Source organism: Phyllostomus discolor, chromosome 4 (genome assembly GCF_004126475.2).
Source record: "Phyllostomus discolor isolate MPI-MPIP mPhyDis1 chromosome 4, mPhyDis1.pri.v3, whole genome shotgun sequence".
NCBI lineage: Eukaryota > Metazoa > Chordata > Mammalia > Chiroptera > Phyllostomidae > Phyllostomus > Phyllostomus discolor.
Window position 1 is genome coordinate 127,072,286 of NC_040906.2, and position 18,804 is coordinate 127,091,089.

Sequence of the window (18,804 nt, forward strand, 5' to 3'; positions counted from 1 at the left end):
AAATATAAGTGTTTTATAACATACTCCTTTCATTTATTTTCCAGAAACTATAGAGGTACACATTTAATTTTGAATTTAAAATAAAGCAGTTGTATTCTAAAGCTCATAAGACTGAGTTTTCAACACACGATGTGTTTGGTGACCATAAACATTGAGGGAGCCATGGGCTTCCACAATGAACTAAAGTCATTCTTTCCAGGCGCGGCCACATCCAAGTGCATTTCACCACTCTCACCACACACTGATTGCAATACAGTGTTGTGACGCTTACAGCAACTTGAAAGACACCCACTGTCCTCATTTCAAAGTTCAGCCAACTCCTGTGTTCTTTACCAAAGTCCCCAAATAGGATGGTACTTCAGTTGCTTTTGAAAGTACTTCCATACAGATGTTGCTCTCTCCACTTTTTCTTCACAATTAATCTTTTCTCTTCCTTTCTTTCCCCTTTGTTTTTCTCAAAATAGCTGTAGAAAAACCACCAGCTCTGGCTGTTCTACAGTTCTCTCAGAAGTGGGCCTTAAAGGCACTGTGGAAGGAGATGACTGTATCTGAATATTGCAGTGTTCTTTCACAATTCTGCCTGTCTTGGAAATGTTTTAATTATGTACCATCATGTCGACATAATCAATTTTGTAGGTTTATAGCCTGCTATGTGTGTGGCACTATATTTGTTTTCATTCATCTTAAAACCATCTCTTCTTAACAGTAGGGGATGAGCTTTGCTAGAATAGGCACAGAGTCTATGAGAATTTGGCCACACTGTGATTTTGGGAGGCTAAACCAGAATCTGGGGTGGAACAGCATGCTGATGCAAAGGAAGGAGGACATTTGAAAATTCAGCTGTCAAGGCTGGCTAATTTGGTGCAGGGCTGTGCCTCCTTATACAAGAAATTCAGTGATCACTTCAGAAGAATTCGAAGAGCTTTCCTTCACATTGTTCAAAAAGTCAGACACCTAGAGTCAACTGAGTCTCTCTGCTCATTTTACAAACATGGTCACTAAGGAGTTTTATTGAGTTAGGGAAAGTTTTCATAATCCTTGCAGAATTTCTGAGATTTTTTTATGTTTCTTTGATTTAGGATTACAATAGCCTTTTATTTTGTGAGTTTCATTAGCTCTTATTACTATGTTCTGTTAGCCATTTAAGTAATATTTCATTGCTTTTCCAGTGCTACTTTGTTGTGTTTAAGTCTTTATTTGAGATCAACTGTGTTTGCCACATATTCAATAATGCACTTTCAAACTATAACCGAGCTACTGGTTGTATTTTTTCCTGACACCTACTTTCTAATATTTCTAAAATCAAATATCTATAAATTGACTTTGTTTGGCCCTTTTCTTACTTTTAATTAATTAAAGAATATCATTCATATTTTTGAAAAGGTAGCACATATACAGAAAAAAATACATTCTTTATGAAGTAAACATAATATAGAAACTAGGCTTTTCTGTGGTTTAACAAAAGAAAAATTCAGACTAGTGCAAGTTGTAAACTCCAGAGATACAACTACAAAAATGAAGTGTACATATATACCCAGTAACTCAATAATGTAAATAAAATAGAATAGTAAAACATACCAAATTCCTTAAGACAAGAATAAAGAAAATAATAAAGAATAAATGGAGCATACTGAAAACAGAAAGATGGTAGGTATACACCCAACAGATTAATAATTATTTAAATTTAAATGATCCAAACAAAGGTATCTGCAAACTATGGCCTTTGGGCCAGATGTGGCCTGCCACCTGGTTTTGTAAATGAAGCTTTATTAAAGCACAACCATCTACATTGGTTTATGCATTGTATATGTATACTCCAACACTACAACAATAAAATTGAATGGATGCAGGGACAGACTGTGTGGCCTTCAAAGATTAAAATACGTACTATCTACCTTGTTACAAAAAAGTTTTCTTACCACTGGCCTAAAAACTCCAATTAAAAACAGAAATTAACAGGCTGGATAAAAAGCAATATTCAACAATGCCTATAGGGAATCTTTACATTTTTGATATAAAATTGCAGATAAGACAAAAGTCAAGGGATGGAAAAGTTCAGACACACTTCTGGGATATTGTAGGTGTGATTCCAGACCACCACCATAAAAGAAATACCACAATAAAGTGAGTGGTAGTCATTTTTCTGGTGGAGGGTCTTGCCTTTGGTTTATAAAAAAACACAACACACATGAAGCAGAATAAACTGAAGCACAATAAAATGAGGTATAACTACACTATCATGCAAATTACTTTCAAAAGAAGACAATAGCCTTAAATGTGTGTATACCCTATAAAAGAGTTTCAAAATACATGAAACAAAAATTATCAGAACTAAAAGAAAAGACAAATCCATAATTACAGTTAGAGAGTTCTATACTCCTCACTCAGCAATTGAAAGAATAAGTACACAAAAAAATTATGAATAAAAATATGTGAATAACCCAATATGGCTTAATTTATAGAACACTCCACTTGATGGCAGAATACATTCTTTTCAAGTATAAATTTGTATTATTTATAGAATAGACCATATGCTGCTCCTTTAATTAATCTCATTCAATTCAGTTTCCTCAAAAATTAAAAATGGAACTGCCTTATGACCCAAGGATCACATACTTCTGGGAATATGTCTAAAGAAACACAAAACACTAATTGTAAAGAATATAAGCACCCCTATTGTTTATTGTAGTAGTATTTACAATAGCCAAGAATGGGGAGCAGCCCAGGTATTTATCAGTAGGTAAATGGATAAAATGCTGTGGTACATTTACACAATGGAATACTACTCAGCTGTAAAAAAAAAAAAAGAAGAAGAAGGAACTCTTACCTTTTGTGAAAGCGTGGATGGACTTGGAGAGCATTATGATAAGGGGAAGAAGTCAGTCAGAGAAAGACAAGTACCATATGATTTCACTTATATATGGAATCTAATAAACAAAGTAAGCTGACAAAAGAGAAACAGACTCATAGATACAGAGAACAGACTGACAGCTGTCAGAGGGGAAGGGGGTTGGGGGCTGGGTGAAAAAGGTAAAGGGATTAAGAAAAAAAGAACAAAAACAAAAAACCCATAGACAACATTATGGTGATTAGCTGAGGGAAAGAAGGCAGAGAAGGTAGAAGAAGGTAAAGGGGGGGACAAACGGTGATGGAAGGGGGCTTGACTTAGTGTGGTGAACACACAATAAACAGATGATGTATTATCAAATTGTATAATTGAAACCTATATAATTTTATTAATCTGTGTCCCTGCAATAAATTCAATAATTAAAAAAAATTGACAGTTTGTTTTCTGACAAGAAAATTAATTTAGAAGTCAGCAGGAAAGAAATCTGGGAAATATCCAAATGTATAAAAATTAAATAATAGTTTTAAATAATACATCTATCAGAAAAGAAATCATAAGAGGACTTAGAAAATGTTTTGACCTTAGTTAAAAACAAAATGTCAAAATTTGAGAATGCAGCTAAATCAATGCTTAGGAATAAATTGGCAGCTTTAAATATTTATATTAGAAAGTAAGAAAGGTCTAAAGTCGATTAAACAGTGTTACCTTAAAATCCAGAAAACAAAGAGCATATTAAATACAAACTAAGTCAGAGAAGTAAACAATAAAGATAAAAGCAGAAATTGGTGGAATAGAAAATGAAAAAAAGGAAAAGGGAATTTATGTAATCTACTTCTACTTCTTTGAAATTCTAACAAATCTACAAAAGATCTACTTGAACTAATAATAAATACATTTAGCAAGATCCCAGAATAAAAGATCAGTATACAAAAAATAAATTAATAAATAAACTGTATTTCTATAAACTGTATTAGCAAAGAATAAAAATTAGTTTAAAAAACTGCATTTACAAGAAGCATCCAAAAACATAAATAACTTAAGAATAAATTTTGCAAAATAATGTGTACAAGACCTATGAAAACTACAAAACATTTCTGGGAAAAACAAAAGAGATAAATAAAGAAAAATATGCCATGCTGAAGGATGAAATGATTAAATATTGTAAATGTCAATTTTCCCCAAAGTAGCCCAATAGATCAATTAAAATCCCAATCAAAATTCCAGCAGGCTTTTTGGGGGGGTAGAAATTGACAAGTTGTTTCTAAAATTTTATAGAAATGCAAAGTAATTAAAATAGCCAAAACAATTTTGGGGAAAAAAACAAACATTGGAAGACACAGACTACCTGATTTAAAGTCTCACTCTAAAGTTAAAGTAATCAAGATGGTATGATATTGGCATTGGAATAAACATATACATTAATAGAACAAAAACTTACCATATATTTATGATCAATTATTTTTTTGACTAAAGTGATTCAATGGGGGAAATTGTTTTTTTAACAGTGCCTTATTTTGAGGAGAATATGTATCTTAACCCTCACTCACACTTTACACAAAACTGAACTCAAAATTTGTCACTGGAAATAAACAAGGAAACACTTTGTAAAGTATATGATGGTGTAGCCACTATGCTGTATACCTGAAACTAATACAAAATTTTGAATGTAAACTAAAATTGAAAAATAAAATTTAAAAAATTGATCACAGATCTGCCTGAATACAAAAGCTAGAAATGTAAATACTTCTAGACCTACGTTGCCCAATATAGTCACTACGAGGCACATGTGGCTATTTAAATTTAAGTTAAAAATTTAGCTCCTCAGCTGCATGAGGCACACTGAAAATGCTCAGTAACCATGTGTCGATAGTGGCTACAGTGCAGATATGGAAATTTTCCATCACTGCAGTGTTATTCTAGCAGAAAACAAAGAAAACATCTTCATGAATTTGAGGATAAAGATTTTTTCAATTGAGCACAAAATATGCAAACTATAAAAGAAAAATAGATAAATTGTACTTCATAAAAATATTAAACTTCTCTTTAAAGAACTATAAGAAAATATAAATGCAAGCCACAGACTTGAAGTAAATACTTTAATATAGCAAAGGACTTGTAAGTTAGGAATACAATTACAGCACAATCTAGTAACTCTACTCCTAATGCCCAGGAGAAATTAAAGCATATCTCCACACAGACTTGTAAATCAGTGTTCATAGAAGCGTTTCAGAATAGTTCTACATCGGAAACAACCCAACTTTCCATTAACAGGTAAATGAACAATCAAGTTGAAATAGAGCCATACGAAGGCATACTATCCAGCAACAGAAGAGTAATAAATCATTGCTAAACACAACGGCATGGATGAATCTCAAAACCATTATCCTAAAGGAAAGAAGCCAGAAACAAAAGATGACATAATATATAATTTCATTTATATGGGACTTCAGAAAAGAAAATTCTCATCTATAGTGACAGAAATCAGATCAGGAATTCTCTGGAGCTGGAAGAATAAATTATCTGAGCAAAGGGAGATAATTTTCCTGAAGAAAACTTGTGGGGGGTCATGGAAATAGTCTATACCTTAACTGGGGTGCTTATTTCATGAGTGCATACATTTCTTAAAATACATCCAAATATACACTTAAAAATTGATACATTTTATTATGCTTCAACAAAGCTGGGCTTTTTAAGGTAGCCAATTATAATTATTGAATCCATACAGTAAACAAAATGAAGTTTCAGTTTATGTTTTGGCTTTATATAAGCAAAAAGGAAAGGAGTGATAAGAGAAAGGCAGGAAATAGAAGGAAATATAATGCAGGCAAATATTAGGCTATTTGGAAATTGTGAAATGAGAAGACAAGGGAAATAGTTATCTGATTTATTTGGATATTTTCAATTTTAATTTGAACTATCTTTTATGTCATCAGAAGTACAAAGCCATTTCCATTATTTTTGCCCTCAGAATTTTCTCTCCCCTGAGTAACATTATGTATAAATTTCATTTCAAAGGCATTTAGACAGATTTTTGTGTAAATATATATTTGGGAAAGAATGTTTTCTTGCCAATTTCCAATGCAGAAATTAGATAATACTAGGCATAAAAAGTTAGTGGTTGAATACTTCCCTTTAATTTCCACACCAAAAGACCAGAATCTCTAATATTCAACAAGTTCTTGTAATTTCATCAACAGTCTTGTGGAATGCAGAATTTGGCACCAGAAAACCACATTATTCCGATGACAATTAGAAAATGTGGTCATGTCTTTAGAAATCAGTATTAAATTAGTAGAATGTCAGAAAAATAAAATTGTGAGTTATGATTTTCCATAGAAACATATATTTTTTGTATTACCTGTTCCCCCAATTTCCCACAAACTGACTAATATTGTTTTTAAGGCATTAAATTAGCTTGAATGTTTAAAATAATTTAAAGCCTTATTTTCCTATTTACTATAGAATAATATGATTTGGGGATGTTAACACAGACATCACAGTGCTGTTTTTCATAAATTTTAAAATGGAAAAAATGTTTACATCATTTGTTATATAAATACAGAAAGCTTTATTTAAGCAATAAAAATCAGTTGTACAAGAATCATAAAACGAAATACTTTCACTGACCTCCAAGGGGCTATTTAATAAATGTGGCCCCCAAAGAACTAAAATTTCACAACAAGTTGCAATTCTCAGCAACAGTGAGGCTTGATTCCACACAATCTTAGTGATTCCACAAAAGTCAAATGGATGTTTCCACATATTTTGTATTCACATATCACACGTACCAGGAAGCAGAAGAACTGTGCAATACCCCCTATCAGCACAGCCAATGAAGTCACAATCTAGACTGCGGGCAGTTTGTTTAATTGGTGCAAGAACAGAGCAGTTCCCTAGCTGATCTGAGGCAACAATGATGCTACCAGTGGTGATGATGGCATTAAAGTGGCAAGGATGAACATAGAGAATTCTGCTTTATTCATCCAGTTAAGTGATAACAAGATACTCTGATGAAGAAGTTCATCAATATGACAGATTGGAGAAAGAGTTAGGATCAAAGTCTGAGATGAGATCTGATCATTGTCCGTATGGGTCAAACTGGTTTCCATACTTTAGCAATTAGCCACCGATGACAAGATGATGGCTAGTCTGAGACCTCTAGCTCCACTGAAAATCAAAACAGCTCACCTCTAATGGGTGCCTCCTATCTGATGGGGACTTGATCTGCATTTTAAAATTAATCATCACATTTAAAAGCAATTGTCCAAAACATCATTGCCATTCTCTTTTCAGAGATGAGAATATTGGTGCTTATCGTGACTAACTTTGAGGCCACACAGTGAGGATATGTTGGCAGTTCTACCTAAAACCTGTGCTGCTGAATACCTTCCTGGTTCCCCTGTGTTTTTTTTCTCATCATTGGTAAAGTTTAATAGAAAAAACAATCATCAGGAAGTTGTGAAATGATAACTAATAGTTATTGAATACTTTCTGTGTCCGAGGTACTCTACTAAGAATTTTACTCAACTTGCCAACATCCTAGGCTTATGAGCACTACCCTTACCCCCCTACATATGATTATTATACTAATAAGAATGGTTCAAAAAGATTTTCAATCAAGGCTTGGCAAGGGGTATACTTGAAAACATACTTCAAACATTGCATGTGTTTGACAAAAAAAAAAAACAATCACAAACAGGGTTAAAAACAAAAACATCACAGGTGAATGCATAGGATGTTAGTAGAACATGTAGCAGAGGTCCAAATATTGACCTGGGATATCCACTCTGAATGAAACCTGCAAATGACATTCCAAAGGACAGAAAAAACATAATGCAATGTCTTCCTACTGAACCAAATAAATCGTAAAGCAGTGAGAAATTCTTCCTGATGAACACAGACATAGAAATATTAGATGGCTTCCAGTGACCAATTAAACATTGTATCGTAACTTGGACTATATACATAGTACATTTTAGTTATATTAAGAGTGAAAACATGAGTTTGGAGCCAGGCAAATCTGGGTTTGTTTTATATTATTACTGTTTAGATACATGAAGCTCAGTGTTTTCATTTATAAACTGAAAATAATGTTACCTAGTCCTAGGTAAGCTGTAATACAAAAGGAGGAATACTTTCCAAGCCAATGAGTCAGTAGTAGCTGCCATTATTGTCTCTTTTCTGTCTTCCTACTATAACTCACAGAAATCAAGAATTTAGCAGGTCCCTGCTACCTCTCTTTTTGGCTCCTAGGACTCTAAAACCTGCATGGGGCCATTAACATTTCGTGGGGACAGACAACAGCATTTATCTTTTGTTCTCTGGTCTTTAAAACAGTAATCAGTTTATATGTGAGGTAATGTCACCAAAATTATAACTAGCTTGCCTTAGAATGAACTACAAAATCATGGTGTGATGTGGCAGGAAACTAATCAGAGCCAACTTTCTTCTCCCCCCTTTTCCTACCTGGATGCCACTTAGTCCTATGAAGGCTTAAAAAGATCTCCAGTTCTGATTTCTTGACAAGGTATAAAGAAGTGTTTATTAATTAAATGAAAGCCAGAATAGCTGCTGACACATAAATTTAAAGAAGCTAATAAAGAAAAGTAAGTTTTCTCAAGTGGAGTTAATATATTGTTATCAAAGCGATCCTTGAGCAGATACATTGAAAATAAAACTACTTCGATGTTTCTGAAATTTTATCAGAAAATGTCTACATGGTTCTTAACATCCTTTCCTTTTATCCTCAACAAATACCATCTTTAACCAGACCTGCTTTTTAATTCTCCAATACTCATTTGCATAAACAAAATGCTAATCACCATTAACATTTTGCATCTAAAAATGCTAACTCACTAGATCTGTTTAGAAAAGCAATTCTCTAACATTACACTCTGCTTCTTACCCTTCTCTATGACCCTTTAAAAAAAAATTTAGACCTTTTGTTTCCTTGGACTCATCTGGACTCATAATTACAGAGCTGAAATATGGGGGAATATTAATTACATTTTGATCTTGTCATTTAAGTGGGCATAAGAAAGTTCGTCCTTTAAATACATGAGTCTATTCTTACAATAAAAAATGCATCCTCCATGGCAGTGCCACCGCACCGCCATTCACTACCATTCTGAGTTCTCACTGGTTTCTTTCTGAAGAAACACCATTTCCTGACTACAGTTAAGCCTCTCCCAAGTTACCACATATGTGTAACACATCTCAGTGGACGTGTTCTTTCCACTGAGTCACTTCCTACCAATAAAGCTTCCCCTGTTCCTTTCGCCCCTCAGTAGTGAAGGACCAGACTGTCCTTCCCCGCAAAATACTGAGCAATCCTCCAGGACTCAATGTGTCTAATGAATTCTTTCTAATACAAAAGTTTAACGAGTCTTGAGTAAAGGAAATACATTTCTGACACTATATATTACATTTAATACTTCAGGTTTTTTCTTGTCATTTAGAACTAGTTACTAAACACAATTCTTAATCTCTGGATCTGGAAATATTCATTTATTGCAGTACCAGAGAAAGAAATTTCACTGCGAGACTTGTGGGATAACCAATGTTAAATTCATTAAACAAGCTGCCCTCTGACATTGAGGTAGCTTCAATGCCTTAATGTAACAGAGGGGTCAGGCCAAACTGCTGGGGAAGGCAGGGGACAGGGAGGAAACCCAAAAGCGGAAATGAAGATTGGACGCAGCTTGCCTTCCCTGCAAAGAAGGGAAATTGCCCGAGGCAGCCGCGCAGCTTGTGACTGGGCAGAAGGGCGCTTGTACAGAGCGTGCGTGACTGGAGGCTTTGCCCCCTGATGGCACGTGGCCCTGTAAGAGCAGCAAAGGCAAACATGGCCGACACTGGCCCTCATTGGTTGGAAGGCTGGACACGCCCACTGGCTTCTGGCACGTGTGGGATTCTGGGAGAGGACTTTCAAGCGGAGCACACCGGTAAGGTCAATGTCTGTTGCCTCTTTCTCCACTCCGACCCTGGCCTGGTCGGCTGCAGGGAGCCAGAGTTCCTAGATGCGCTCCCTGGAGACTGCGTGAGGGGCCCAGCCTTGCACCCCTCCTGCGCAGAAAGTGGCAGTACCGGCTGGACTGCAGCCAGGAGCCTGCCAAGCTGCCTGAATAATCCTGCTGCAGTTATCTGCATTTTCATAAAGGACCATAGTTTTAGGAGTAGGACGAGGGATTTCAGGCACACTGTTGAACTGGCAGAGGGTGGCAGGGCTGTTTACCTTTGGGTAGTTTAAAGAGAGTGGAGCCCTGAGGCAGAAACCTACCACCATTCCAAAACTGTATAACCTTTAAATAAACAACCCCTTTCCTTTTCACCAAACTCCTGTCTCCAGAGTTATGCCTCTAGGCCAGAGCAATAGCACCCCACTGACTCTGCTGGGACAGCATGAGGCTGTCCAGTAACATTAGTAGCCTGTATAGGCTACTAAGTAAACCAAAACCTAACCTGTAATGCCTCAAGATTAGGATATAAAAACCTAAGGACAAGCTATCACCAACAGCCAATAGAGTTCCCAAATAAGGCAACCCTATAAGCTGTAGCCAATCAAATAATTTCCTTACTTTGTTTCCACCTCTTCTCTATAAAAGTCTTTCCCCAGCTCCAATTGGTGAAGCATTCCTAACCCTTTCAGTTTGGCCTTGTTGCATTAGAATCAATTTTTGTTCAATCGAACTCTTTAGTTTTTAAAAGTGTGTAACAACCAGGTACAACTTTGGGTTCCTACCTTGTCTCACAGAACCACAGTAAGCCTCACCTTCCTGGAATCATCAAGGATTCTGTGGACACATTCTGGTCATCCATGATTTTTGTAGAATAAATTGATGGTCTTTTTTTTTCCTATCCCTTCTGTGATTTTATCCTCTTTTATCTTCACCTTCACCCTCAGCACTGCTGCAATGACATTTGACTAGCTTTTCCACATCCAAGTGTCATCCTAACATACAAGCCTGTAAAGAATTTTTATTAAAATTAATTTGAGCCAGAGTAACAACTTGCCATAGAGCAAGATCTCAAATGCTCAGGAAAATGACAATTTTGTAGTTTCTTTTACACAGTTGGAATTAAGAGGGAATGGAAGAAAGATTACATGAAGGTGGGAGAAAGCCAGATGGGGAAATCTCCATGATTGGAGTTAACAAGATTATGTGCTCCTTTGAGGGTGATTATTCCTCTGAGGAGTCTGAACTTCTAGCATTTCAAAGGTGTGTTATCGTAAATGCATAACAACAGTGGACAGAGCTTGCTTAAGGCAAGGAATAAACCTTTCATAGGCCTGGAGCTATGGCCCACCCAGTTAGGAAGTCATAATCAGCTCCCCCTGTGAGGTTATTCTCCTCATCCTTCGAGACTGTCAGATTTATTAGATCGCCTTTTTCATCCACACAATCCTGACTGGTTTCATCTATTCTTCCCTCAGCCAGAGAGATTATTCTCAATACAAATATCTCATGCTACTTCCTCCTTAAAATCCTTCAAGGTTCTTTGGTATCTCCTCTTTCCCTTTCCATCCTTTCCCCCCTATTCACAATATCTCTACCCTTACCCTCTGCCACCCTCCATAACCACCTTTCTATAAATACATATAGAATTATTAAAACCTAAAAATAAGTATAGAATTGCTTGTACTTTCATTGAACTGTGTTCTCTTGCTAAAGGCCTTTGTACAGCTCTTTTATCTGCCTGAAAGGCAAACCAATTACACTGGAACTTGTGGTGGATTCCAAAAAAGGAATATTTTTAAAGTTCCTTAGATGATTCTAATGTACAGTTAGAGTTGAAAAACACAGTAACTTAAGCCCTTTTAGAAATTTTTAAAAAATCAGGGAAGTTATCTGATTCACCCAAGGTCATGCATGTCCCAGACTGCTTCCTTTTTAAAAAAAAACAAAATTATTTATTTCAAAAGTTCACTTTGAATTTCACTCTATGGGAGCTATAGACCCTTTCCAAATGGCTGAACTGGGGCCACAATGAAAAAACACAGTCACTGTGTCTCAGTTCTCCATGAATTTAGGGCGGTACTTCAGTCAGTTATTTCAAGTTGTCATTTTCTTCTAAGATATAAATAGGGGACTTTTGAAATATATCTATTTATTTGAAATTCTTCTGTAAAAACCTTTGGGGAAGGCAGAACATAGAAATAATTCAGTAAGCAAAAATACTAGTGTGTTCCATATTTCAAATGTGTTATTTAGGGAAAAAATAAATTTTTCTATGGAACTTTTAAGATAAAGTTTTGTGAAAACATTCCAGAGAAACCTTTGCAGCTCAATTTAACTAAAGTATGGGTTTATTTCTGGTCTTTTTCCCTTAAAACCACAGACTCTTTTTTAATTGTATTTTTTCCATTACCATTTATCCCCCTTATACTACCCCCTGCAATCACCACACTGTTGTCTATGTCTATGAGTCTTTTTCCTTTTTGCTTGATCCCTCCACCCTCTTAGCAACCCCCACCCCCCTGCACAGCTGTCAGCCTGCTCTCTATCTATGAGCCTGTCTCTATTTTGCTTGTTAGTTCAGTTTGTTCATTAGGTTCCATATATCAGAGAAATCATATGGTATTTGTCTTTCTCTGACTGGCTAATTTCACTTAGCATAAAATTCTCCAGATCCATCCAATGTTGTTAATACAGAAATCTGATTGGATTACTGGGGAAGAGTAGGGAGGGGGCATAGGAAGAGGTTGCCTGAGGCAATGGTAAACAGCCTAGGACAGGATTGACTGAGAAGCTGAATGCTCGCTCTGGAATGCATGGAATTATGGGACAGAAGATTTGAAATAAAAGGAAGGCAGAGACTGGTTCTCTGGCTCTCTTCCTCCAGGATGCCTGGATGATTGTGCTGCAGCTGCCCGCATTTCTCAAAGGACAATATTCTGGGTGGATTTTGGATGGGAGAAGAAACTCCGGGTGCTGCCTAGGATCAAGCTGTCCCGGCAGAGGGTTATTTTTCTTTGGGTGTTCCAGAGGGGACAGGCTCTGAGGTAGAAGCCTGCCATTCTTCCAAAATTGTGTAACTTTTGTATCTTTTGTTGTTTTGCTGTTAGACTGTCTTACAGAAATGAGATAATTAAAAACTAACAATGGAAATAATAGGAGAACTCAGAAGTTAAAGAGTTTAGCCTTAATTGATGGGTTTAGGTGATTAAAGCTATAACTAAAGAGTTACAGATTTTAGCCTTGTTAGGATTAAGTGTCTAATGCATGTGGAAAGCTGTTATTCCAAAATTGTGTAGATTTTGAATAAAGACTCCTTTCCTTTATCATCAAACCTCTGCCTCTGGAATTTTGCCTGGAGAGTGGTGGTTGGTAGCAGGACCCCACTTGTTCAGTAACACTGTAGCAAAAGGTAAAATTTTATTCTTTTTTATGGCCAAGTAGTAATCTGTCATGTAAACTTCCCATAGATGTTTTATCTATTCCTCTACTGATGGAGACTTGGGGTGCTTCCATATCTTGGTGGTTGTAAATAACATTGCAGTGCACATAAGTGTACTTATGGTCTTTCAAATTATGTTGTTTCGGGTTTCTTTGGATAAATTCCCAGAAGTGAAACTATACTACAAGGCCATAGTAATCAAAAGAGCATGGTACTGACATAAAAACATATACATACATCAGTGAAACTGAATAGAGAACCCAAAAGTAAATCCACACCTCTACGGTCAATATTTGACAGAGGAAGCAAGCATATGCAATGGTCTAAAGACAGTTTATTCAATGAATTGTGTTGGGAAAATGGGACAGATATTTGCAGAAAAATGAAACTAGACCACCTTCTTTTAGCATACACAAGAATAAATTCAAAGTAGATTAAAAACCTAAATGTTAAACCCAAAACCATAAAATTCCTAGATGAAAACAGGCAGTAAAAATCTCAGACATTGCTAGTAGCAATATTTTTTCTGATCTATCTCCCTAGTCAAGGGAAACAAAAGAAAAAAGAAACAAATGGGACTATATCAAATTAAAAAGTTTTTGCACAGCAAAGGAGACCATCAACAAAATAAAAAAGACAACCCACTGAATGGGAGAACATATTCACCAATATATCTGAAAAGGGATGAATATCCAACATTTATAAAGAACTTACAAAACTTAGCACCAAAAATACAAACAACCCAATTAAAAAATGGGCAAAGGACCTGAATAGACACTTTTCCAAGAAGGACATACAGATGACCAATAGACATATGAAAAGATGATGTTCAACATCACTAATCATCAGAGAAATGCAAATTAAAACCACAATGAGATACAGTCTCACACCTGCCCCAATGGCTAGCATCAACAAATCAATAAACAAGTGCTGGGGAGAATGTGGAGAAAGGGGAACCCCAACGGTGCACTGTTGGTCAGAATGCAGACTGGTGCAGCCACTGTGGAAAGCAGAATGGAGATACCTCAAAAATTAAAATGGAACAGAAAGATAATTCGAATTTCCTTCTCTGTACCCCATCATGCCCTAAATTCTCAAAGCTTAGGCTCCCCATGCTTTAGCCACATTGCTGCTCATTTCTTGTGTTGACATTTTATACAATGTGCTATACCAGATTATAGGACATGTGGATTGACTATGTATTGTAATCTTTAGGTAATGATGAGAACAACTTTCTCCCTTCCCCAAGCACAACACAGCTCATATACTAGCCAATGGACCAGACCTGTAACTGAGGAATACCAGGAACGAGCCTCGAACCTCTGCTTGGGAAATAAAGTTTTTAATCTGAAGAATTAATTGAAGCTCCTAGCCAGAGTACTTTAATTAAATAAACTGCACCATATAAAGTTAAAGCAGAAAATCAAGACATCAAAATATAAAAGGCTTCATTAACTGTTGTTTCAACTTATGAAAATGACATTTCTTCTTTGGAATAATTAAATTTTTAGGGTATAAATCTAACCATACTTAGAAACTAAAAAAAAAAATGTTTGGGCTAAATATATATATATATATATATATATATATATATATATATAGTGATAGTTTATAATCAGGGTGTCCAGACTTTTGGCATCTCTACACCACACTGAAAGAAGAGTTGTCTTGGACCACACATTAAATATATTGCAACACGTAATCACAAAAATATCTCACAATGATTTAAGTAAATTTATGATTTTTGTGTTGGGCTGCATTCAGAGCCATCCTGGGCTGCATGTGGCCCATGGGCCGCAGGTTGGAAACTCCTATATATGATAGATATAAGAAGATATATATGATAATAAAATTAAAAATATTATATATATTTTGCTGCCCTCTACTGGGGAATCAGAGAATGATATCCAGCTCCATCTGAAGCTCTGCCTTGTGTGCTCACATGGCTATCACATATGCAGGCATGTTTGTGGCATATGTGTATACATTCATATGTATAAAAAGAAAGAGAAAGAGATAGGATCTCTTCCTCATATAAGGTCGCTAATCCTATCAGATTAGGACCTTGCCAAATATGGTCTCATGAAGATTATGGATTCGAAATACAAATTGGGAGGGGCACAAATCAGTCCATAGGATTATCCTGTACATTTCTATAGCACCTTCTCCTTTTTCAGAAAGAATGCATAGGACTCACCTGTTTACTTACCTGTGACTCATTAGACATGAGTTCCCTCAGGCCAGACTGTAAGATATTGCTATTGTATCCCTACCACAGTAACTGGCACTTAGTGTTCCTGCGGTCAGTGCTGGTTGAATGAGTTAGTAAATGATAGCAACCACCTATTCTGCTCTTTTACCAGGTATTCACATCAAATGCCATAATGAGCAGGAGTAGTAGGCTTGTTAGGCCTAAGCAGATACCTGGGATTTTATTGGAGAGAGAACACTGAAACATGCCTGATGCTAATTTAGCTACCAAATGTCATGGATTTCATTTTCTTCCAAGGTCCCAATCAAAGTGATAGAATTACATGTTAATAAAGGTAAATACTTATCAACAGCCATTTCTGGGCCAAGAAGCAAATATTGCCTTTCTTTTCTTTTCTTTTCTTTTTTTTTAAGATTTCATTTACTTTTAGAGAGAGGGGACAACAAGGAAAAAGACAAGGAGAGAAATATCGATGTGAAAAAGAAACATTAATTGGTTGCCTCTACTACACATGCCAACCAGGGACCAAACCCACAACTCAGGGATGTGCCCTGACCAGGAATCAAACCAATGATGTTTTGCTTTACAGGACAATGCCCAACTAACTGAGCCACACTGGTCAGAGCCTATTTAGGTGAGTAGCACATCAACTGAATCTCTAAGTTCTTATTTCAATGACCCATTATTTAATAAGGTACATAATTTAATAAATTTGTATCCACTGAATAAATAACCATGTGATGTGAACAATATACTCAATAATCAGTTAAAACTATGTATAAAAAAGACACTAAAATCAGGTCTACAAAATCTTTATTGTACTTTGAATAACAAGCATGTAACATAAAATTTAGAGCATAATAAGGATTAAATATTTCAAATTATGTTCTTACAAAAGCATTAAGTACAGTACCCAAAGACTATTCATAATATTTTAAAGTCTCCTAAAAACACCAAGACATACTAGAAACTATGGAGTTTCCTTTCGATTACAGCATTTATTCCCATTAGCTTTGCTACAATGAAATTTAACATATATGAACATACACATATAATAAGTGAAATGGAAAATGAAGGCATACAACAAACATTCCAATTACCTAGCAAGTATGAAGAAGAAAGTCTTTTTAGTATTTCTGAACTTCTGTTTGCTTTGAATATATTGACCAGGTACAATGATACTTTTTTAAAAAATATTTTTAATGTTACATAATTTTGAACATTCCCTATGTAATTGGTACTTTCTTAGCTTGGTCATTAATCAAATTTAGTAATTTGCAAATGGAACCAGAGACACATTCATCTTGTTCACATGCGATTTTGAAGACATTGGACAACCAGTAGTCCACTGCCCCCCACAGTAAGCACAGACACTGGAGTGAATGACTGCAATGGCGATAAGGTCAATCCTAGGTCAGGATCAGCCCTGATCTCATATCCAACGACCAGACTCGTTTTGTCTAATGAAGAAGTATGAGTTGTGAGATATGAAACATGGAATTCACACAGACATGAACTTGAATACTCTGCTGCATGGAAGCTGCATGTGAAATATTTCACAGTGGCTGAAATGGACCAGCTAAGAGGCAATGGTGGTTTTTTATATTCAACTTGGATTAAAACAAATAGGCTTACGAGAAACCCTTGAGATTTAGTTAATGCCACTAATCTAAAGGCTCCAATTTACTGAGGATCCTTCAAGATCAGTATATGTGACCTTTCATATCTTTTTCCTTAAGAAAAAAATAACAATAAAAACACCGAGGTACTTTAGCTTCTTTTCAAGGGATTACCATTTGTTATCTTCCTGAGATGCAAAAGACCACAAAAGAAAAGCACCATGCCTAGGCTGCTGAATGAGGCATTAGACACTTAATAGTTTGGTCCTTTTCTAAATGGATCTCTTCCGACAATGACACTAAAACACAGTGATGGATCGCAGATGCCAGGGGGACCTGGTTGCCCTTGGACGCCAGGGTTTCCATGATCTCCGTCTTTGCCAGGGAGACCTGGGTCTCCTGGAGGACCTTCTTTGCTTATTCCCGGAGGGCCCTCTGGACCTAAGATGGGATATCAGCAGCATATGAACAGAGGGTTTGGTTTTTGATGGTGCTAGAGCTGATTCCGTAGATATTTAAACTGAAAAAAGTATCTCGAAAATTGGTACATATTTGCACTAATATGACAAGTATTATTTTGCTAATTCTATGTACCTTCCATTTTGAAAAGGACCACACAAAAGCAATTAGTAATTTTTTAAAAACCAAGTTAAGCTATATTAATATAGCAATTATGCTACTGATTAAGACATTGAGCTAACATTCTAATATTCCAATTTGTGTGTTGTCCAAACTTATTTCTTTCTTTTAGCATATTTTCTGTCAATATTATTAAAACTTTTATATATATAAAAGTTATATATATATATATATATATATATATATATATATCACAAATAATGGCCCTGGCACAAATAATGCCCCCATTTATTACAAAACTATAAGCAGGTAATTCTGTAACATAACAATATCACACTCAAGCACATCATATGACATTTTAGGCAAAATGTTCAAATTGCTCTCCATCTCATGCAAGACATTGACGTACCCTACCAAGTACACTCAAGCAGGCGTTACTTCTGGCAGACCATATATATATATATATATATATATATATATATATATATATGCATGCGTGTGTGTGAGTGTGTGTATATACACACACATGCTAAAAGTCTAATGAAGTCATTTTGTGTTTTATTTGCAATAAAAAGGACTATACATTGTCATTATCATATATAGTATAATAGGTATCAATACCCATAAGTGTTATAATACTAATTTGTGAACCATAGCCTAGTTAGTTTGATTAGTACACTCAAAAAAAGGAGAATTAATTTAGGATACTGGCCTTTTAAAGTCAATGACTCAAAATAACAAAAGCAAAATATTCAAATCAGGGGATGGGGCAGAGTGATTTGGGGGCACTTCCTACCATTACCACTTCCTGCTGCTAGTACTACTAACAAACGTTGCTTTGACACTGAACTACAACTATAGATATTGTTCTAAGTGTTTTACATATACAGTATTAAGTTACTTGATCGACCCAAAGTTGCATGAATAGCATCATCTAAAATAATAATAGCACACATCTATTAAAAACATAAATGCGATTGTCATGTTCTGTTCTGCAAGCAACCTGCATCAGCTTATTCTGTCTTCCAATAATATCATGATGCAGATGACATGAATCACAGTTTTACAAATGAGGAAACTGAGGTGCAGCAAATTATATAACACAACAAGCAGCGGATGACTTAAGAGTCTTGGTTTCAAATTTTTTT

At 35.6% G+C, this 18,804-nt stretch overlaps 1 protein-coding gene across 7 annotated transcripts in view; it reads right to left on the reverse strand.

Moving 5' to 3' along the window:
- Nucleotides 1-16,254: 16,254 nt before the first annotated feature.
- The window catches only part of COL21A1 (collagen type XXI alpha 1 chain), a 174,898-nt gene continuing 172,348 nt past the window's right edge, over nt 16,255-18,804 (reverse strand). For 4 of the 7 annotated variants that reach the window (XM_036024262.1, XM_036024261.1, XM_036024259.1 and 1 more), the window contains one exon: nt 17,331-17,518. In XM_036024262.1, the coding sequence (XP_035880155.1) occupies nt 17,331-17,518 (188 nt within the window). Of the gene's footprint in view, nt 17,519-18,804 lie in introns of all 7 variants that reach the window. The other 3 variants (XM_036024263.1, XM_036024260.1, XM_036024265.1) reach the window with 1 other exon arrangement.